The 24,039-nt window shown below is 42.8% G+C and overlaps 1 protein-coding gene across 1 annotated transcript in view; it reads right to left on the bottom strand.

The window, feature by feature from the left end:
• Window positions 1-8,923: 8,923 nt before the first annotated feature.
• LOC132016336 (pseudouridylate synthase 7 homolog) overlaps window positions 8,924-24,039 on the bottom strand; it is a 36,868-nt gene continuing 21,752 nt past the window's right edge. The window contains exons 4-8 of the mRNA XM_059397574.1: window positions 17,352-17,478; window positions 15,662-15,763; window positions 12,688-12,817; window positions 11,265-11,356; window positions 8,924-10,019 (exon numbers count right to left, since the gene is read on the bottom strand). Of these exons, the coding sequence (XP_059253557.1) occupies window positions 9,883-10,019; window positions 11,265-11,356; window positions 12,688-12,817; window positions 15,662-15,763; window positions 17,352-17,478 (588 nt within the window). The 3' untranslated portion in view covers window positions 8,924-9,882. The remainder of the gene's footprint in view (window positions 10,020-11,264; window positions 11,357-12,687; window positions 12,818-15,661; window positions 15,764-17,351; window positions 17,479-24,039) is intronic.

Raw genomic sequence — 24,039 nt, 5'->3', positions numbered from 1 at the left:
AGCTTTCCTGTCACACCTAAAGGGAAAAATGCTGAGAGACACTTGTGAAAGTCACACTCAGGGACACAGACCCCTTAAAAGACTGAGGTTTAGTATAGGATTTAGAATAAGATTATACCCCTCACCGTGCCAACAGGGCTACAAAATAACAGTGGACTATAGCTGAAAGAGCAGCAAAGGTACAGATTCCATTCAAGAAGGAGTTTCCAGGGAAGATAAAACAAGGACGTGAGAGGGCATGAAAGCCTCCGACACCTACAGCTACAACAAACATGAGAAACAGTCCAACTCCTAGCCAGATTGACACCAAACCACACACTGGACACCTACTTATCTCCTATTACCCAATACATGATGTCAGGCTTTCAACAAAAATTTGTAAGGCATACTAAGTTTCAAGGCAAGAAAAAACCCTCTTCAGCAGGGTAAGTAGACCTTAATAGCTACTATCAGAGTGGATCAAAAAAACAAGACCCAGGGGTGCCTGGGTGGCTCAGTGGGTTAAAGCCTCTGCCTTCGGCTCAGGTAATGATCCCAGAGTCCTGGGATCGAGCCCCACATAGGGCTCTCTGCTCAGCGGGGAGCCTGCCTCCTCTTCTCTCTCCGCCTGCCTCTCTGCCTACTTGTGATCTCTCTTTGTCAAATAAATAAATAAAATCTTAAAAAAAAAAAACAAAAAAACCCCACAAGGCCCAATTGTATGTTGTCTAAAAGAAGTCCACTATAAATATAAAGATTTAAGTTAAAAGTAATGTGATACCCTGCAAACACTAATAAAAAGTAACCTGGAGTAGCTGTATTAATGTCAGATTTCAGAAGAAGGAAAATGATCAGAGATAAAGAGGAGCATTATGTAAAGATAAAGAAGTTAATTTAGTTAAATTAATTTAGTAAAGAAGTTCTTTAGTTAAGTAGTTAAGTACTTTAGTTAAGTAGTTAACTACTGTTAAGTAGACTTAACAGCCTTAAACACCTATGCACTTGACAATAGTGTGTCAAAATATGTGAGGCAAAAACTGACAGAAATTCAAGGAGAGACAGATAAACTCACTATTGCTTCAAGAGACTCGAACACTCCTCTTTCGGTAATGAATAGATCCAGAAGGCAGAAAATCAGTAAGGATCTAGTTGACCTGAACAGCACTATCAGTCAACTTGGTCTGCTCAACATCTATAGAACATTTCATCTAACAACAGCAGAATACACATTCTTCTCAAGCTCATGTGAATACTCACCAAGATAAACTGTATTCTGGGCCATAAACCATACATGAAGGAATTTTTAAAAAGATATATATACAAAGCAACATTCATGAGCACATGAAATTATTTATTTATTTTTGAAAGATTTTATTTATTTGAGAAAGAGAACACAAGAGAGTGAGCAAGCGGGCAAGCATGAGCAGGGGTGAGAGAGAGGGAGAAGCAGACCCCCTGCTGAGCAAGAAGCCTGATGCAGGGGCTCAGCCCCAGGAACTCCGGATCATGACCTGAGCGAAAGGCAGATGCTTAACGAACTGAGCCACCCAGGTGCCCCAGAGCACACAAATTTAAACAAGAAGCCAATTATAGAAAACTTGTAAACCCTAAATATCTGGAAATTAACAAGACTCTATAAATGACATACTAGTCAAAAAAGAGCCTGCAAGAAAAACTTAGAACATCTTTTGAACTAAATGAAAATGAAAATACAACTTAACAAAATTTGGGAATGCAGTAAAATCAGTGCTTAGCAGGGCATTTACAACATTAAATGCATGTTCTAGAAAAGAAGACCTAAAGTCAATGACCTAAGCTTCCCTCTTAGGCAACTCAAGAACAGCAATTTATGCCTAAAACAAGCAAAGAAAAAAAAAATAGAGCAGTAATCAGTGAAATTGGAAACGAGAAAACAATTGAGAAAAAGCAATGAAATCAAAAGCTGTTTCTTTGAAAAGATAAAATACATTGTGAATTCTTAAACATTAGCTTTAGTGATTTTGACTACAAATACGAATCAGAAACTCATTTGGAAGGTAAGATGAGGGGCACCTGGGTGGCTCTCCCTCTGCTCTTCCTCCCCTCCTGCTCAGTCACACTCTTTCTAAGTAAATAAATAAATAAATAAAGTATCTTTAAAAAATGTACCATGAGGGGCACCTGGATGGCTCAGTGGGTTAAAGCTTCTGTCTTCAGCTCAAATCATGATCCCAGCGTCCTGGGTTTGAGTCCCGCATCAGGCTCTCTGCTCAGCAGGGAGCCTGCTTCCTCCTCTCTCTCTACCTTCCTCTGCCTACTTGTGATCTCTGTCAAATAAATAAAATCTTAAAAAAAAAAAAAAGTAACATGAGCTATAAGAGAAAATCATGTGGATTTTTTAACATTTAGTCTTGCCCTTAATATTTTAGTGGACAGTAAATGGATAGTCTCGGTTTTATTATTTTTTCTTTTTTTTTTTTTTTAAAGGAAGCTCTGCATCCAATGTGGGGCTTGAACTCATGACCCCGACATGCTCCACTGACTGAACCAGCCAGGTGCCATCTCTGGTGGGTCAGTGTAGTCATGCCTTTTTATTTAATTTTTTAATTTGAGTAGAGTTGACAATGTAACGTTAGTTTCAGGTCCACAAGTGTGATTTTGACTTCTCTGTATGCTATGCTGTGCTCACAGGTGTTAGCTACCTCTGTCACCATACAGGACTATTATAATATCAGTTATGTCTTTGCAATTATCTGTCTTCGCTGAACCTAAAATTAGGACATTACACATCTAAGAACAAATATACCCTTAATGTCTTAAGTGTTACAAAGTTCTTCAAAGTTCTGTGAAAAACAACTATCTCCGTTATCTTGACTATCCACTTAACAAAGCTTCCATTTTCTGATGTACTTTCCACAGTTACGTATTTATTCTGCTGTATGTCCCTTTCCCACCACACTTGTGGACTCTTTCTCCTTTGCCATCAGTCAGTAGATGCACAGGAAGGGAGAAGTGGACAAACTGAACTCAGGAGCTCCCTCAAGGCAAGGTCTACTTAAAGATGGAACTAGACGGTATTATGTTGAGTGAAATAAGTCAATGAGAGAAAGACAATTATCGTTAAGATCTCTCTGTTATGAGGAATTTGAGATTCAGGGCGGTGGGGCATAGGGGTTAGGGAGGGAAAAAATGAAACAAGACGGGATCTGAAGGGAGACAAACCATAAGAGACTCTTAATCTAAGGAAACAAACTGAGGGTTGTTGGGGTGGAGGTGCGGGGGGTGGTTGGGTGATGGACACTGGGGAGGGTATGAGCTATGGTGAGTGCTGTGACACGTGAAAGTTTGATGATTCACAGACCTGCCTTATTTGCCCCTGGGGCAAATAAGACATTATATGTTACTTAAAAAAAAAAGATGTTAACACAGTTCATTCCATATATCAGGAATGCAATAAACATTTGTGGAATGAATGCCACATGTTTTCCTACAAAAAAGCCAGAGATGCCAATAAGCTGTGCTGTATTTAAAGTAAACTTTAGGGGCATCTGGGTGGCTCAGTGGGTTAATCCTCTGCCTTCAGCTCAGGTCATGATCTCATGATCTCAGGGTCCTGGGATGGAGCCCTGTATTGGGCTCTCTGCTCAGCAGGGAGCCTGCCTTCCCCCCCTCTCTCTGCCTGCCTCTCTGCCCACTTGTGATCTGTCAAATAAATAAAAACTTAAAATTAGAAAAAAAAAACAAAACCCAACTTTAGGGATCTGCTTCTCCCCTGACCCTACCCCTACCCCGGCCCAGTCATGTTTTCCCCCTGGGTGGGGGTGGAATCTAAAAATAAGTAAACTGTATCTTGTGGGATTTGGTCAGAATAAGGGAAGAGGATTAAAAGTACAAACTTCCAGGTATTAAATAAGACAGACCTGGGGTAAAATGTACAGCATAGGAAACATAGTTAATAATATGTAACTACTTTGTATTGTGACAGATGGGAGCTAGGTGTATCAAGGTGATCACTTTGTCATGTATATAAATGTTGAATCACTGTATTTTACACTTGAAACTAATACTGTATGTCAACTGCACTTCAATTAAAAAAATAGACTATATCTAATTTTAAAAGATTTTCACTGTTTAAAAATACTCACATTCTGACTTCCTCCTAATTAATGCACAGAGACCCTGCCCTAAGAGGCCAAGATGGCCCAGCAACAAAGCTGTTAATAAAAAGAAAAACAAGTAAGACAAAAATCTCAGCCCCACCACAGTTGTCTTACCACACCCACACAACCTGAATTTCTGGTTGATGCTAACCAGTCACATAATCCTCATTGTCATGCCCTGAATCCTTAATTTATATTCCATAGATTTGGAATTTATAATCTAGATAGAGGTTGCACTGAGGTTTAGCTTTTGCAATATTTAAAGAGAGAAAATTCCAGAGTGTGATTGGAATGGCTTAAGGAAAACTTCAAGCATTCTGAAATATTTCAAAATCTATTAATGATATTTATGTCCTCCCATAGCAAAAATACTTACCCCAATCTCCATAAAACTTAATCTATTAAGCTTTTCAAAATCATATTTAATTAACTTTATTCCCATATTCCCAATTTTACATATTAAACTGTAACACTTAAGACAAATTTGCCATCATACTGATGACATGCAATAAAGGAAGGATCTTTCTAGAACTTTGCTATCCAATATTGTAGTAATTGGTCCCATGTGGCTATTGAGCACAGGAGATGTGGCTGGTCCTAGTTGAGATCTGTTGTAAGTATGAAATACACATTGGATATTAAAAACTCAGTACAGAAAGGAGAATGCATTTAGCTTTAATTATCTTTTTTTTTTTTAGATTTTTAAGTAATCTCTATACCCAAATGTGGGGCTAGAACTCACAACCCCGAGATCAAGAGTCACATGTTCCACTGACTGAGCCAGCAAAGTGCCCTTGTTTTTAGGTTTTATTATTATTATTTTTTTTAGTTTTTTAAAAAGATTTTGTTTATTCATTTGACAGAGAGAGAGATCACAAGTAGGCAGAGAGGCAGGCAAGAGAGAGAGGGGGAAGCGGGCTCCCTGCCGATGCAGGACTTGATCCCAAGACCCTGAGAACATGACCCGAGCCAAAGGCAGAGGCTTAAACCACTGAGCCACCCAGGCGCCGCTGTTTTTAGATTTTAATATTAATTACATGTTGAAGTGATATTTGGGATATATTGGTTTAAGTAAAATACACAAAGTTAATCTCACTTGTCTCTTTTTAAATTATTATTATTTTTAAGTAATCTTCATACCCAATATAGGGCATGAACCCAAGACCCCAAGACTGAGAGTCACAGGCTCCACCACCTACCACCTAAGCCAGCCAGGTGCCCCTTTTTACATTTTTAATGGAAGTATAGATGACACACAATGTTACATTAGTTTCCGGCATACAACATAGTATTCTGACAAGTCTATACCTTATGCTGCACTCATTAGTGTAGCTCCCATCTGTTACCATACAATGCTCTTACAGTATCATTGACTACACTCCCTAGACTGTGCCTTTTATTCCCATGACTTACTCCTTCCATAAAACCAGAAGCCTATTATCTCCCACACCCCTTCTCCCATTGTCTATTCACTACCCTCCCCCTGGCAACTATCAGTTTATTCTCTGAATGTATGGGTCTGTTTCTGCTTTTAGTTTTTGTTTTTGTTTTTTTTTAGATACCACACATAAGTGAAATCATACAGTATTTGTCTTTCTCCGTCTGATTTATTTCCCTTAGCATTATACCCTCTGAATACCCATGTTGTTGTAAATGGTAAGATCTCATCTTTTTTATAGCATTGTATCTTTATCCCTTCATCTATCAATGGATCTTTTTACTGTCTTAATACAACTACTACAAAATTTTGAATTACATATGAACGGATATTATATTTCTCTTGGACGGCATTGTTCTAAAGCAACACTCGAAGCTCCTGATGCAATAGGAGGTATACATTAGGAGATAAGGGTCTTGAATAACGTCTCCCATTACAGGTCCCTTTGCATCTCTTTTACATACTGGTCACTTTCCCAGAGTCTTCAGCACAGGTGGAGAAGCTGCCACACAAAGCGATCCCTGTACTCATGCTAGACCTCCAAACCATATGGACTCTAGCCATCCTTGCTTTTCATAGTTGCTGCTTTCATTAGAAGCCACAGTGTGTGTCACCCAAGGAACATTTTTTTGGAAAAATATATTATTTGAGTGAGAGTGCTAGAGAGATCACAGAGGGAAAGGGCGCAGACTCATCTGCTGAGCAGGGAGCCCGATGCAGGGCTTGATCCCAGGACCCTGGGATCATGACCTGAGCTGAAGGCAGAAGCTTAACCGACTGAGCCACCCAGGCGCCCCAAGAAGGAACATTTTTATTTACAGCAGTTACATCTTTTGAGGGGATGATTTTCCCAAGACGGGGTTGACTAAATCTTTGGATGAGGTATCCAGATCAAAGCAAGGGCAGAGAGAATGAAAACAGGACCACAGGTGGTCCCGGAGAAGACCAGAAAATAGAAGCAAGTTTAAGGAATACTCTTAAGATTATCTATTTCAAGAGGGACTCCTAAAACATTAATATGAGCCCTGGATGTAATTGCAATGTCATCCTACTTGCCCATGATGAACATGTACAAGGTGCCTTTAGTCATTAGGACCACTGGTGTCATACCTGATCGACAGACTCCTGTGTAGCTCAGGTGATTGGTGTGTGACATCTAGAGTGGTGCCATTCCAGATAGCCACCACCACCCAAACATGGCAATGGACCAGTGGAACTGTGGGTAGCTGAAAAGTTCAATTGTAAATTTGATTTAACTTAAAAAAATTTGGTGGGGGGAGCACCTGGGAGGCTCAGTCAAACATCTGCCTTCAGCTCAGATCATGATTCCAGGGTCCTGGCATCAAGACCCGCGACGGGCTCCCTGCTCGGCGGGGCATCTGCTTCTCTCTCGCCCTTCGCCTGCTGCTCCCCTTTCTTATGCTTTGGTCTCACTATCTCTCTGTCGAATAAATAACACCACCTTAAAAATTTTTTTTAGTTAAATTAACCACCCGTAGCTGGTGGCTGCTGCACTGGCCACTGCGTCTGGAGCCTTGCTTCCCCAAGTGCGGTGTGCAGACTAGCAACACAGGACCCTCTGGAAGTTTGTTAGAAATGCAAAATATTTCCAACTCCACTCGCAGTTCCCGAGGTACACCCACAGTGTACAAGACTGCCGGGGGTTCCCACGCACATTCAAGTTTGGAAAGCCCTGACTTAGAGTAGAGTAGGGGGTCTTATTTAAAGTCGTGTAAAAGTTAGCCTACCTATGTATGTGTAGGGGTGTGTGGGTGTGTCCATACACACTTGCTCTCTTTCCTTCCCCATACGGCAACATCCATACTTATTCCTTCATTTTTTCAATTCATGATCCAAAAACCGAGATGTTTTAGCCTACAGGAATATGGCCCTATAAATCAGGAAGGTAGATTTCCCTGATCAGACAGAACCGTGCAGTAATCCTTGGCTCCACAGGCACACCCTTCAGCTTGCGGAGGGCAGAACCCAGCCCCTCACAGCTTGGAGCTCCTCCACTGTGCTGTCACTTCCTCACAGTGGCAGCTACACAGCACTGTCTCTGCCTCTGAATACTGCACACACACACATCCGTACAGACTAGAATAACACACACACACACACAGATCTTTGTTAATGCAAGATTGGCCACAAAAAGCATCCTGGTCCAAATGGCAGCTTGTGCTCGTTTGTAGTGTGTGGCACAGCTGGTCAAGTTTTAAGTACATGTGCTACTGTGGGTGCTAATTTTTTGGCTGGACTCAAGTCGGAAGTATTCTTTTATTAGTGTAATTAGAGGCTGTCTGGTTACTCTCTGCAACATGAAACCATGAACAGAAACAGGTGGTAATATGTGTGTGATTATTTAGCTTCTTAGTTAACAGTGCTGAGTTTTTATCATAAAAAATAAGGGTCTTTTATTATTTCTTTTAGGCAAAAACGGAGAACACAAGGTATATGTACATGGAGGACGAGGCTCACAGAAATGTCTCCCCTTTGTTAACAGCAACAAAATGTCCTGACGTCGAAGCTAAGGCAATGATTTATTCCAAGCTGGCAAATCCTGGGGTTAGACGGGCGGTCCCCGAGTCTCAAGGTGGCACGAAGACTCAGCCTTGAATCCTCTCTTGCCCAGGGGTGTTTACAAGGAAACACACACAAGCTGGCAGGGGGCTAATGCAGTGGGCAAACGAACTCATGCCACAGGGCTCTAAGTATTCCCCGGATGAAGACCACGTTTCTAAGTTTAGCCTCCCCACCCCCAGTAATGTAAATTTATAAATGCAGAGCTACTGGAGGCATCTGCATTAGGCAGTTAGGTCCCCTTCGTGAGCCCTTTTTCACTCATCAGTCTGACGAAGGAAAGTAACTTGCTAGCACTGGAAAGCACCAACAGTCCAACGTATATTTAACAAATTGGGCTTCTATAGGCCAGAAGATTCTGTAGAAACTAGCCAGCTGAGAGGGTTCTTTCCCATGAGCTCTCTAATCCTTTTTCATCTCTGCACTGTGATGGATGCCATTAACACACAAGGGCTGAAAACCAGTTCTCAGTCTTCCACAGGGCATGTTCCTGGTAGGGAAGCTCTTCTCCGTTGCTCTCTCCAGAAAGCGCGCAGGGAAGCAAGTGAGGGATGCTACGGGAAGAATAACCCTGAATCCAGTCCAATTGGTCCAACCACCGTAGAGCCTGACACGCAACTAGGGTATCCTCGTGATATCTTCACACCCGCGCAGGACACCTCTTTGTGTGGACACCATCTCTGAGGACCCCTCATTCACTTCGTTCCTTGCCCTCAGTCTGGGCCAAGGTTCTCATTCGCGCTCGGTTTTAGAGAATTTATATGATTAATATATAACTAGTAGAAAGGAGTTTTAAAAAATATTTATTATATTTTGTTCTAGAAATGGTAGAAAATAAAAATCAGTGTACTGATGTCACACACACCCTTGGCAAGGCCCGTGTACCCTCTCATGCCAGAGACAAGTCTCACACAATGCCAGAAACGTAAACACCTACGCGGCAGGTGACAGAGGCCGATGCTGCTGATTGGAGGAGCCCTTGTGAAGGTTTAAAGTTTTCTTCTCTGCTGTCACTCATTTTGGGGCAAATAACCAGTCCAGTGTAAGGAGTTCTGAACATAAAAGGCACCTAGAGTAAAAATCAGACCTTGACTAATAAAAATAGCTGCATGTGTTTACCTTGAGGAAAAAAAAGCCCTATCAACCCAACCTTCCGCAAGGCGATGAGAAAATAAACGCAAAGCTATAGCAACTGAAAGGTCTCTCAGCACTTGCCTCAACCTGGTGCAGGAGTGAGATGATGACACAGTCACGTGTGCGTCTATAGACATGGCGATGTTTTATCATCATTTCAATAAGCACGAGTACTGTACTTGTAGTAATAGGTGGGTGGGGGGTGCTACTCAAGATTTGTTGCCTTTTCTCTTAAAATGCATCACTGAGTACTCCATTCATGGATACATTAAAAGTTCATTTCCATTAAGAATGTAGCAAAAACCTAAAACTGCAACTTTAAACCAAAGTCCTTTTAAAATTATTATAAAGCCAGGAAAGCTGACATTTTACTATGATTTAAGCACCTGAAATATATTCTGATCAATTTATATCCTCTGAGCTAGAATTAGGATCCTCAGGATTTGTATATGTGTACAAATACTGCAAATTAAGCTAATAAAAACCTGAAAAAATACAAATAATCTTTAACTACAAAGATCTAACGTACACCTATGGGTCTGTACTAAGAGAAAAAGGAACAGGGAGCCGGCAAACACTCGTGCGCATCTTCTAACCCTGGGGGAGAAGGACTCAGCGGAGCCAGGTGGTATTCAGCTGGGTCTGGTTCTTGATGCTGGTATCCATTTTTAGCACTTCGCGAATGGCCATGGTAGCGTAGGTAGAGGGAGGGAGAGAAAAATCCATCTTCAGAGCTCTGTATTTGCCTTCTGCCAGGCAAGAGAGAAGAGAACAGTCAGAAAAGGCAGGCAGCGGCAGACAGACCGGGGCGAGTCCTAGCGTCTGTACAGAAAGAAAACCACCTCACTCCTTGCCTCAGGCGCTACTTCCCGTGGGGCCTCCGAGAATAAACGTGGAAGTGAGATCTGGCAGTATGGGATCCAGCTGAATCCCTATGGTGATTCTACCTGGAACCTTCATAAAAAGGGCAGGCGACACAAAAGCAGTAGGGTGGAAACAGACAAAGGAATGGTGGCAAAACTTTGACGATGACAAGGCAAATTTCATGTGCTAGACTCCGTTCCTGGACTTTCACTCACCTGTGTTAACTTGGGGGGACGTGGGGGGGCGGTGGAGGAAATATTCGATCACCTAACACCACAACCTTCTGTAACGTTACTTCATTCTCAGCAAAATCTACCGTTTTAATTATTAAAGTATAACCATGAAACTAAGATGACAAAACACAAAATAGAAGTCACTGAGCTGGTAGAAGGTGGTGATGATTTTTTTTTTTTTAAAGATTTTTTTTTTTTTTTTTAATTTATTTAGTCAGAGAGAGAGAGCGAGAGCGAGCACAGGCAGACAGAGTGGCAGACAGAGTCAGAGGGAGAAGCAGGCTCCCCGTGGAGCAAGGAGCCCGATGTGGGACTTGATCCCAGAACGCCGGGATCATGACCTGAGCCGAAGGCAGCTGCTTAACCAACTGAGCCACCCAGGCGTCCCAAAGGTGGTGATGATTTTAAGAGGTGTTTTTTTCCTTTCTTTTCAAAGGCTTTATTCATTTATTTGAGAGAGACAGACAGAGACAGAGCACAAGGAGGGTTAGCAGCAGGCGGAGGGAGGAGCAGATTCCCAGCCGAGCAGGGAGACCAACTCGGGGCTCGATCCCTGGACCCTGGGATCATGACCCGAGTCAAAGGCAGACACTTAACTCAGCCACCCCAGATGCCCCAAGAATTTTTGTTTTGTTTTTTAAAGATTTTATTTATTTGACAGAGAAAGAGAGAGAGAGAAAGAGTGAGTGAGTACAAGCAAGGGGAGGGGTAGGCAGAGGGAGAAGCAGGGAGCCCAATGTGGGGCTCGAACCCAGGACACTGAGATCATGACCTGAACCAAAGGCAGATGCTTAACCTACTGAACCACCTAAGTGCCCCCCAACAGTTTTTTCTTTATGTTTTGGATTGGGAAAACATTTCACAATTGACACAGAACTGACGGCTGAGTAAACTTACCAGAAGCAAACACTGGTGGTGGTTTCCCTTCCAGGTTGTCCACATCTGTGTTGAAGAGTGGGATTTTAGGATCATCGTATGCAACGACTTCCCTTCAAAACACAGAAAGGAAGAGAAGTGTGAATGTGCACTGCCATAAACGGTTATTAAGCTGCTCATTGCCATTTGCTTAGAAAGAAAAACACATAGGCCTGCTGGAAATAATTCTGGGTGGAACTACTCGTTAACAGGACAGGACCAGATCTTTCATGAGTATTGCCTTTACATCACTATATGGTAAGGTGACAAAGGATGCCAGCCTCTGTAAAAACAAAAAAACAAAAAACAAAAAAAAACCCACAATATATTTCCTTGGGACAGAAATTCTTTTTATATGTAACTGATAAGTAGTAAACTTCACTTTGCACAGATGTGAAATGAATTAATAATGGCATTTATGTTTTCTCCAGAGTGGTTTTCACTACTAACACTGTAGTTACTCAGAGGAACTGTTCTCTGGAGTGGGGAGGACCAAGTCCAACCCTGCCAACCTTACCCCACAACCCAAGAAGAGAGAAGGAGATGGAGAGAGGAAAGAGAACTTTCTGGCAATGGACAACTAACTCAAGATCCAATTTTAAAAATTATCAAATAAAGCTTTGGTTCACATTAGGTACTGAAATATTTTAAATGAGTTAATACATATATACTTTTTTCTCTTTAGAAACTGTTATTAAACAGATCAGTGTTTGGAACTCACAGCTAATTCTTTTTTTTTTTAAAAGATTTTATTTATTTATTAGACAGAGATCACAAGTAGGCAGAGAGGCAGGCAGAGAGAGAGGGAAGCAGGCACCCTGCTGAGCAGAGAGCCCGATGTGGGACTCGATCCCAGGACCCTGAGATCACGACCTGAGCCGAAGGCAGTGGTTTAACCCACTGAGCCACCCAGGCGCCCCTCACAGCTAATTCTGAATAAAGGTAGCTTGTTCAGCAATAGCTCTGTAAGCAAATCTCAATGTTTAAAAGATTTCTTTCTTTTTATTTGGGAGGAGGGGAGGAGCCTCAAGCAGACTCTGGAGCCAGACGCAAGGCTCAATGTCACCACCCTGAGATCATGACCTGAGCTAAAATCGAGCTGAATGCTTAACTAACTGAGCCACCCAGGTGCCCCAACAAATCTCAATTTTTTATTAATAGGGAAAAGTTTATTCTCTGCACATTTCTTCAATAATTTAGCAAGGTCAATAAAATGTAAACTTTAAACACTTTCACTCATTTGTTTTCTGATGACTTGAAAAATCCCAAGTAATAGCAATAATAATGGTAATAATAGCAAATAGCACTTCTACACCAGATTGTAAATGATGGAAAATACACAGGAGATGCAAAAGCTTTCAGTCTCACATAATTCAGTTCTGTATCATTCCAGACGATCACTCACCAACTGACATTCTGAGGACGAATAATGATCTTTCGGTAGGCCCCTGATAAGGAATAATCTCGAATTTTGTGTCTCATGTTGTCAATATCCAGATTGTCTGCTGTGAGCATTTCCCTGTAGGCTTCGCTGACTATAAAATACAAAAAGTTAGTTGGAATGCAGCATGCCAGCAAGCTATCTTCAGTTAGACTATGAAGAGAGTAACATGTACATTCAGTTAGATCGTCCTAACAAAATCAGATATTCCTCTAATGTATAATCCAGCCTGTCTTGACAAAACCAAAATCCCTCTAATGTATGATCCAGCCTGTCCTCTGGAATCGAAATTTAGGGACTTACTCCCACAAGTAGGAGTCTGCAGCTTAGTTTGGACCAACTTGTAAGTTATCTCTTGCGAGCAGCCACAGTATCTGGGGCATAGGTTCTTAAGCTAACTACAAGAGCATTTCCTCTGAAGTTGTTAACCTACAATTTATACATGCTTAGAGCTGGAAGAGACCACACACATGGCCTCAGACTCTTTCTAGAAGAAGGCAGATATAAATTATATATATAAGAGACCTGGGAAAACCATCTGGGCTCAGCCGCACACCTGATGTGGGAATATCCAAAAGAGACCGTCATTCAGCCTTGCTTGCATGTGGCCAGTTACTGGTCACCACTTCCTTGTGAGAAACACAATTGTTAGAAAGTCCCTTATTCCGGACTGTAATCTGTCTTCTTAGAACTTCCGCTGACTGCTTTGGAACATAGCGGATTCACTGCCCTCATGTACTCACGAGTACTCACGTACTCACGAGTACTGGCCCTTTAAGCCGTTTCTTCTCTAGGTCACACACCTGTTCCTTCAACTGTCCCTCCTCTGCCGTTTCTGTACTCCCCACAAAACACTCAATTGGCCTCAGAGTAGCAGTCTGAGGCTATTAAGAACTCCAGATACTTTATGTAGACTACTATCAAACTAGGCCTTTACAAAAACACTATCTACATTAAACCCTATTCAATACCTTCAGCAGTTCTTTTCAAAAAACTTATTTTTCATACAATTAGTATTAACCATTCTGGGTAAAAGAATCTGCAAACATGATAAACAGGTTTCTTGATTCAAGTTATTCATAAAAAATGCTGGGTAGACCAGCGTGAAGGAAAGACTCCCTCACAACACACCCATGAGACAACAGGGATCCCTACACTGAGCACAGCTGGCCGCTGTGTGCGCGTGTGTTACCCATCCATCCATGTGCCTGACCTGCCAGCCATGCAGTCTGTGAGCCCCTGTCCTGGCCACAAGGTTTCCATGAATGGCCTGGTCAAAGGCTGTGCTGAATTTATGTCTTAACTGGCATTAGCCCATAATTCTGATCCTGAGAGGTACAAGAAAGAAGAAAAGAACGCTCACTTTTTTTTTCTTGGAAAGAGAGCAAGTGTGGGTCTGAGCATCTTAAGTGCTTTCCTTCTCGCTAGTTCCCAGTGTCAGTGTGTCCTCGGGGCCTCGCTGCAATGTCAGGCTAGGCAGACCACTCCCCGCTCCCTCCCTCCCTCGTCTCCCCAGTCCTTCTCTCTTCCTTGTCTCTGTTCTTGCCCCTCAGCAAAGTCAGCCTCGGAAGTAACAGGAGCACAGCAGTTTGACTGTGTCAACCAACATGGAAGTGGCAGATAACTAACTTTTTTAAGTATCTGCATTATCAAAGAAGGGTGTTAATTTTTTTTTTTTAAGATTTTATTTATTTATTTGACAGAGATCACAAGTAGGCAGAAGCAGGCAGAGAGAGAGGAGGAAGCAGGCTCCCTGCTGAGCAGAGAGCCCAATGTGGGACTTGATCCCAGGACCCTGAGATCATGACCTGAGCCAAAGGCAGTGGCTTAACCCACTGAGCCACCCAGGAGCCCCAGAAGGATGTTAATATTGAATCATTCTCTAACTTGTACAATTTCAAGGAAAAGAACAATGACCAGGAAAACCATTCTGGTCCTTTGAGAGAAAAGATGGTTTTCATTTGTTGGTTCAAGTAGGCTCCAGTGTGGAGCCCAAACGTGGGGCCTGAACTCACAACCCTGAATTCAAGACCAGAGCTGCAATCAAGAGTCAGATGCTAATCAGCTGTGCCACCCAGGTGCTCCAAGAGAAAAGATTTTTTTTTTTTTACAAGAAATAACCTCCCACAGATCAGTTCTGGCTAAGGGTAAACTTCCAGGGTCAGATCCATCAAGCTGGTCCCATGCTCAGAGCTGCTTTCTTTTTTCCAATTTCTGAATCCCTGAAGAACCAAAGTTTCAGTCCACAACCCCCATCCCTAATTCATGAAGATAAGGGAAGTAAATCCTAACAGCCTATGGGGAATGGGAAATAAGGGAAGTGAATGCTCACTTTTCACTCCATAAACTTCTGCTCGTTGACTTTTAAAACACAGTAAGCAGGTATTACTTCCATGGTTATCAAAGAAAAAAGGCTGAAGGAAGGTAAAGTCGAACTATCCATTCACTTTCTCAATGACTTTTTTCAAAGCCTTCCTATCCTTTATAAGAATTAGTGGATTTCAGAAATTTAAATGATGCCACTAATAACAGCAACACTACCACCACTACTAAACTCCCCATTACCGCTGCCACCACCACCACCATTTTGTTTCTCAATTTTAATTATTCAGGGGGGCCTGGCTGGAGTAATCAGTAGATCAAGGGATTTTTGATCTTGGGGTTATAAGTTTGAGCCCCATGTTGGGTGTAGAGACTTCTTAAAAATAAAAAAAAATTAATTTATCTATCTGAATACATCCCTTCCTGGGGGACTTTATATATAAATATGATTTATAAATGCTTGAAATTGAAACATTTTCAAGTCTGATGGAAATCAAAGTTCTAAAATTCTATTTCAAGTACTAATTACTTTTCCCTCCTCTCTCTACTCTTCACAGCCAATGGCTTAAATATGTCAAACTTTGTTTGGACTGTTTTCCCCAAATAGGGAACTTACTTTTATGCTTTGGGTAGATAACATCAAAACCTGGCAAGGGCATTACCACATCATGGATGGAGTAATTATTAACATCTTCTTCATCGATGTAGGTAGCTGTTGCTGCAAATTCACAAAGAGAAATTGAGAAAAATAGTGAAAATAGGTAATATTTTCATGAGCCTGAGCTTCTAAAATTATACACATCTAAGAAGTCAGAAGGGCAAGCTGACATGGCTGAGTGGCCTACAAAGCTTAAGAAATGAAGTTAGAGATCTTTTTGTCTTTTCTGCTCTACCCAAGAAATAAAAACCATGGACTGAGAATAAGTGGGAAGCCAAAAAAAAAAAAAATGTATTTCTCAGCTGCACCCTCAATTTTTTAGAATGTTTGCATTAAATGATTAGCTCCTTTATAAACACTATAAAATACCATCTAGAATTCTATCATCAATGGATGCATTTTGCTAAGAGAATAATTTTAAAAAATCCATCTGCATTTAGAGAATGAAATGTAATGGCACATGGGACATCAAAATACACTGGATGTAATCAACACTAAATGAGGTTAAATACTATTAATTTAGGATAATTAACATTTCTTAACAGAAACCTGGATCTCTCAGGCATACATGCAGACGAGCAGGCTATGTCTGCAGACAGTAGAAGGACAGGTGGGTAGGCCAAAAGGAAGTGGACTGTGGAAACAGGCAGATCTTGATTCTGAATCCCTGCCTTTTCTTTCTTTCTTTTTTTTTTTTAAAGATTTTATTTATTTATTTGACAGAGATCACAAGTAGGCAGAAAGGGTGGGGGAAGCAGGCTCCCTGTTGAGCAGAAAGCCCGATGTGGGGCTCGATCCCAGGACCCTGAGATCATGATCCAAGCCAAAGGCAGAGGCGCCCCCGCTTTTCTTTCTTTAACCAGCTGTGGAACCCTGTGAACCTCGTCTGAAGAACAGAGAGAATACTTCACAGCATACTATGAACTTTAAACCAGAAAATGCAGACAAAGGGCTTAGCACAGGGCCTGGCCCGTGGTGGGAGGGCTCGGCATCAGAGGGATCATCTGTGTGTCTTATGAATGCTGTGGGCACAGGGTATGCACTAAATGTCTGTTATATCATGGCCGGTATGTAAAGCAGGCTCCAGCTGAGTGTTGACTTAAAGAAACTCTTTGAAATTGGCAGACAACAGCTGAGAGGCCGAGGTATATCCAGAAGTAGAGAGGAGTATTTGCAAGACCCAGATTACAGTTTGGAAAAAGATTTAAGGCAACACTGAATCCAAATCTTATTCTAGCTGAGAAAATGAAGGCCCAGAGACCCAGAGAGAGTTAGGCACTTTTTCAAATTGGAGATTATTCCTTTGACAGAGAGAGAGACAGAGCACAAGCAGGGGGAGTGGCAGGCAGAGGGAGAAGCAGACTCCCCACTGAGCCGGGAGCCCGATACAGGGCTCGATCCCAGGACTGCAGGATCATGACCTGAGCCAAAGGCAGACACTTAACAAACTGAGCCACCCAGGAGCCCCTAACTAGATATATATTTTCATTAAAGACACAGGTCCAAACTGTTCAACCCAAGTTTACAACGTCTTTCCATTTCAACCTTACCAGACATCTCTCTCTCTTTAGTGGCCAGGTTGCATTTTAAGCACTAGTGTTAAACAGCTAAGCCTAGTTGGATGGAATGAGGCTATCTGCCTTTTTACCTCCTTTGAGAACAAGGTCTCCTGGAACAGGCTTCAGTCCATACTCTTCTATTCTCTTGCTTACCATGTTATTCCACACATAGCTTTGATAGCTATGAATATACATCAGGCGATTATTTCTTGGTATCTGGAAGGAAGAAAAAAATGGGCAAGGAAAAAAAATACACATTCTGAGTATTAGAAGTACTGTACTTTCCAAGACATCTCATTGGTTTAGTGGTGACCCTAGGATAAGCAGCTCATACGCTGAATGGGTAGAAACTGAGTGACACACAGCAACCAGTGTGAGGGACAGAGCCCCTGTGCCTACGGGTGCTCAGTCGCTCTGACTTCAGCAGCTGCCACGCATTCATGCAGTGAAGGCAACTCCGGGAGACCCTATACCCTGATTCAAAGACACAGCACTCTGACTGCAGAAATTGACATGTCACTTACAGAGCAGACCAGGCATCCTTCCTGATTAATTCCATGGAAGGAGAAAACCTAAAGGACTGAACGGACAACTAATTTAATGCAGCAAAAACGCTGTTTTGTTTCCCTGGGGAAGAGTAGATAAGACAGAAGGTGAAGAGTTAAACTTCAGTCTCTTCTGGGTTACAGGTATCCGAATGCTAGCAAAGGCCACGCGTGCCAAGACGGGACCCACTGCTGAACCACCACGAAGAAACCAAACTAAAATGTGATCATTTAGACCACTCCTCGTGAATAGAGCTAGGAAGGAAAACACAGATCATCTCACAGGTGACCAAGACCCTACGATCTAGAGTGCAGGCTCTGCAGGTCATCTCTCCATAGAAGCTATACGACCAGGACTAAGGAGCAGGTCCTCAGTATGACAAATAATCAGCTCACTTTAAACACCCTCCCCATTTTACAATAATCTTTCCATTTACTGTACCTCTTAGTCACTATGAGGACTAAAGGGAAGAACATGTCTGGCCCTCAGCATGGTCCACGCTGAAGGTTTAGTAAATGTTCATGGTTACTAATTTCTTTAATCTGCCCTTAGGTGGCAGCCACCCCAGTCTTAATAAACATGCTTCAAAAATTCCCAATTCTCCACAGGGAACATCTCCATCAGCCACCTAAATTCTCCACTGGCCTTCTTCACTGGTCTTCATTTACTTCACTTGCTCTTCTGCTACACGGGACACACATTCAAACAGTCCCCAACCCATGGCTTCCAGAGAATAAACGATTTATAATAACACGGTTCTCTTCAGGTCTCTGCTAGTGATGCTACTTCTCTTCCTGCCTCTTCAAAATGTAGGTTATCCTCAACATTCCCTTAATTCTCACAGAGCCTCAATTAGGACCTTTGTGCAGATGACCCTCTGATTCCTAAATGTATTATGGCCGCTATCGCTCATCTGAGTGGACAGATGAGATCCCAATTTCTGCAGCTCAACAGCCACATTTGAATGTTTCACAGGGTCTACGGCCATACCACCCTGAACGCGCCCGATCTCGTCTGAATGTTTCACAGGAACCTCAAACTCAACAAAATCCCAATTTCTTTGCCTCCCCCCTTTACTCCTTACATTTTCCCCTCATCTCCATGCCCGACCCTGCTTCTCCTCTTGTGCCCACAGATCAAAATCTTCAAAGTCAGATGATGACATATTCAAAGTCAAAGGAAAATGCTCCCCCTTCTACTCTCCACAAACGTGTGAGGCGCTGTTGCTGGGTGCCAGGGACACATGGCAAGCAGGACAAGGTTGCCCCCTGGAGCTCAGAGTCTAGCTGCTTCCAACCTGCTGCCAAGTCCTAATGATTCCACCTGTGCAGACGCACATTCCCTCCTTCCTTTCCATTCCTCCCGCCGTCACACAGCCTTGTGCACAGGGATGACTGCGAGAACATGCGCAATTATCTCTCCAAATCTTCAGCGTCTGCCACAGACCTCAATCCAACCTTCACGTGGCTGCCCATGACCTTCAGCAGGTGATCATGCCATGCCTCCTCGAATATCTGCCATGGTCCGCACTGCTCACAGAGAGAGTCTGAGTTCCCTAACGCCACCCTCATGCCTTTCCCACTTGAATCACCTTCCGCAACCTGCCCTGCACTCCAGGTATGCACTGAGACATCCAGGACCTCTCGCTCTCCCTCACACTCAGGCCTGTTTCCCAGCTATTCCCTCGGACTGCCACAGCTTCAACGAAAACCCCCCGGGATAGTCATCAGAACTGAGCCTTCCCCAAATCTTACACAGCACAACGCCCACACTGCTATTTGCTATCCAGGGTGGATCGTTCCACCGATTATCACTGGTACTTGTGTTTACTAGCCTGTCACAAATCCTGGCCTGCCGCTAATTACCTTGGCAATCTCAAGTAAGTCATGGCATTATCTGAGGCTCAATTTTCTCATCACTAAAATGAAGGGGTTAGATTAAGTAACTGCTAAGGAACTCCCAACTCCTAACTTTATCTTGCATAAAGATGAGACTTATTTATCTTTGGAAAAGGAAGCACAGGGGGATCAATCAGGTCAGCATCATTCAACTCTTGCTTTCAGCTCAGGTCATGATCTCAAAGGTCATGAGACTGAGCCCAGCATCAGGTTCCATGCTCATCATGAAGTTTGCTTGAGATCTTCTCCCTCTCCCCCGTCCAAGTGCATGCATGCACTCCCTCTAAAATCAATAAATAAGGGACACCTGGATGGCTCAGTCAGTTAAGCGTCTGCCATCGGCTCCAGTCATGATCCCATGGTCCTAGGACTGAGTCCCACATCGCACTCCCTGCTCAGTGGCAAGTCTGCTTCTCCCTCTGCCTGCCACTCCCCCTGCTTATGCGCACTCTCTCTCTCTGACAAAGAAATAGATACAATAAATAAATACAAAAATGAAGTAAAATCTTTAAGAAAGAAAGAAGGAAAATAGGGAAGAGCAGAGCAGAGCAGCAGTAAGCTTAGACCTGGTAGTCAGACAGCTGGTCTGAATCCCAGCACTCCCTCCTCCAACACTCAACAATAGGCCTAATGCTTAGCCTTTATACCTCAGCTCCTCATCTGTAAAATGAGAATAGTAGTAGTATAATCTGCAACAAAACTAACAGGCAACCCATGGAATGGAAGAAGATATTTGCAAATGACATAACAGATAAAGGGGCTGGTATCCAAGATCTGTAAAGAACTTCTCAAACTCAATACCCAAAGAACAAATAATCCAGTCAAGAAATGGGCAAAAATGAACAGACACTCTGGAACGCCTGGGTGGCTCAGTTGTTGAGTGTCTGCCTTCACTCAGGTCATGATCCCAGGGTCCTGGGATCGAGCCCCACATCAGGCTCCCTGCTCAGCAAGGAACCTGCTTCTCCCTCTTTCACTCCTCCTGCTTGTGTTCCCTCTCTCGCCGTATCTCTGTCAAATAAATAAATAAAATCTTTAAAAAAAAAAAAAAAATGGGGCACCTGGGTTGCTCAGTTGGTTAAGCAGCTGCCTTCGGCTCAGATCATGATCCCAGCGTCCTGGGATCGAGTCCCACATCGGGCTCCTTGCTCGGCAGGGAGCCTGCTTCTCCCTCTGCCTCTGCCTGCCATTCTGTCTGCCTACGCTCACTCTCTCTCCCCCTCTCTCTCTCTGATAAATAAATTAAATCTTAAAAAAAAAAAAAATGGACACTCTCCCAAAGAAGACATACAAATGGCTAACAGACACATGAAAAAATGTCCAACATCCTTAGCCATCAGGGAAATACGAATCAAAACCACAATGATATACCACCTTACACCAGTTATAATGGCCCAAAATTAACAAGACAAGAAACAACAAATGTTGGCGAGGACACTGAGGAAGGGGAACCCTCTTACACTGGTGGTGGGAATGCAAGCTGGTACAGCCACTTTGGAAAACAGTGTGGAGGTTCCTCAAGACATTAAAAATAGAGCTATCCGGGCGCCTGGGTGGCTCAGTGGATTAAGCCGCTGCCTTCGGCTCAGGTCATGATCTCAGGGTCCTGGGATGGAGCCCCACATACATCGGGCTCTCTGCTCATCGGGGAGCCTTCTTCCCTCTCTCTCTCTTTGCCTGCCTCTCTGTCTACTTGTGATCTCTGTCAAATAAACAAATAAAATCTTTAAAAAAAAAAAAAAAGAGCTATCCTATAACCCTGCAATTGTACTACTAAAGTATTTACCCCAAAGATACAGATGTAGTGATCTGAAGGGGCACATGCACCCCAATGTTGATAGCACCAACATCCACAATAGGCAAACTGTGGAAGGAGCCAAGATGTCCTTCATCAGAAGAAGGGATAAAGAAGATGTGGTTCGGGGCGCCTGGGTGGCTCAGTGGGTTGAAGCGTCTGCCTTCAGCTCAGGTTATGATCCCAGGGTCCTGGGATCAAGCCCCACATAGGGCTCACTGCTCAGCAGGGAGCCTGCTTCTACCTCTCTGCCTACTTGTGATCTGTGTCTGTCAAATAAAATCTTTAAAAAAAAAAAAAAAAGGAAGATGTGGTTCATACGTACAGTGGACTATTACTCAGCCATCAGAAAGGATAAATACCTACCTTTTGCATCAGCGTGGATGAAACTGGAAGGTGTTATGCTGAGTGAAATAACTGTATCAGAGAAAGACAATTATCATATGGTTTCACTCATATGTGGAACATAAGGATAGCACAGAGGACCACAGGGAAAGGGAGGGAAAACTGAATGGGAAGAAATCAGAGAGGGAGATAAACCATGAGAAACTCTGGACTCTGGGAAACAAAATGAGGGTTCCATAAAGGAGTGGGGTGGGAGGGTGGGGTAACTGGGTGATGGATATTAAGGAGGGCACATGTGACAGGCACGGGGTGTTACACGCAACTAATGAATCATTGAATACTACATCAAAAACTAATGTAATAAGTTGGCTAACTGAACATAATAATAATAAAATAGTAATAATAATAGTATCTGTCAGCATTTTCGGGGCGGTTTTGTAACATCATTCCAGTTTTGTTGTTTTTTTAATAATAGCTTTAGACAGATACAATCCACTGATCATACAATTCACCCATTTAAAGTGTACAATCCCATGACTTTTAGTATATTCAGAGTTCTGCAAGCATCACCACAATCAATTTTAGCATATTTTCATCACCCCAAAAAGAAACTCATAGCTATCAGGGCGCCTGGGTGGCTCAGTGGGTTGGGCCTCTGTCTTCAGCTCAGGTCATGATCTCAGGGTCCTGGGATTGAGCCCCTCATTGCGGGGGGGGGGGGGTCTCTGCTCAGCGGGGAGCCTGCATCCTCCCCCCACCCCGTCTGCCTCTCTGCCTGCTTGTGATCCCTATCTGTCAAATAAACAAATAAAATCTTTAAAAAGAAAAACAACTCATGGCTATCAACAACAACTCCCTATTTCCCCTCCTACCCAGACCTGGGCAACCAGTTCTCTATTTTCCATCTCTATGGATTTGCCTCTAGAAATTTCATGTCAACATAGTATCTGGTCACTCATGACTGGCTTCTTTCAATCGGTATGCTGTTTTCAAAGTACATCTATGATGTAACATGTTACATTCATTCATGGTTTTTGTAGCCAAATGGTATTCCACCATGTGGATTTGCTACATTCTGTTTATTCGTTCATCAGTTAATGGACATTTGGGTTATTTCCACCCACCTTGATGAGGAATGTTGGTCTTTCAGTTTTAAGTAACAGAAACCCCAGCTCAACCTGGCTTATGTAACTGCCAAGTCCAGCAGGTAGCCCTTGCTTTAGACGGAATTTCAGCATCACTTTCAGGACCGAGACTCTCTCCACCTTTTGGTTAGGCTCTGTTCTCTGTTCATATGCAGGATCAGCCTGGTGACAAAATGACTTCAAATAACTCCATATAACCACCTCTCACAGTCAAGCCAAAGAAAGTAAAAGCTTCTTCCAGATCCTCAGGCAAAAGCCCTGTGATGAGCTATAGGTGGGCTCAAACTGTGGCTGAAACAGCCGATGCTCGACACCTAGAGCATGAGGAGAAACAGGAAGAGACCTGAATTACCTGAGCCAAAAATAGACAAGGGATACTCCCAATACAAAAACTGAGGCTTCCTTCCAGTAGAAAAAATGGATTCTGGACAGCTGAAAACTTAAAAAGCCCAATTTCAGGCTGCTAGAATTAAAAGAAGTACCTGTTAAGCATTTAATAGAATGCCCAAGACACAAATGCTTAATAAACATTAGTTGCTCTATTAGCCATTTATGGATATGAGATAAACCACAAGAAATGTGATAGAATTGGACACTTAAGGAAAAAAGGCCAATCTCATATAGCTCAATGTCATATATACTCAGCTCAAAATTGAGGCATGTTCAACCATATTTGCTTTTTCATAGTGACATATAAGACTACACCTTTATCGAAAAGAAGGAATGAGGCTTATTTTCAAAATCTTTAAAAACTTGAGGTTACAGAGTAGAGAATCTCTCCACTTTAAGAGGGATTTCTCTGGTCTGATCAAAAATATGACAGGCAAAGCCTGGGAAAGCAAAGTCCCTGAGATGGGTAGGGCTGCAAAGCATTTCCCACCCTAAGAGCAACACTACGGCTCAGGCCTAATACCCACCTTCATCCTTTATTAGCCAAAGTTCTCAACTCTCTTAAGAAATCTTTTCATGGGGGCGCCTGGGTGGCTCAGTGGGTTAAGCCGCTGCCTTCGGCTCAGGTCATGATCTCAGGGTCCTGGGATCGAGTCCC

The sequence above is a fragment of the Mustela nigripes genome, chromosome 4 (genome assembly GCF_022355385.1).
Source record: "Mustela nigripes isolate SB6536 chromosome 4, MUSNIG.SB6536, whole genome shotgun sequence".
Lineage (NCBI taxonomy): Eukaryota > Metazoa > Chordata > Mammalia > Carnivora > Mustelidae > Mustela > Mustela nigripes.
The sequence above is the reverse complement of the archived record's forward strand: the minus strand, read 5'-3'. Positions and strand labels throughout refer to the sequence as shown.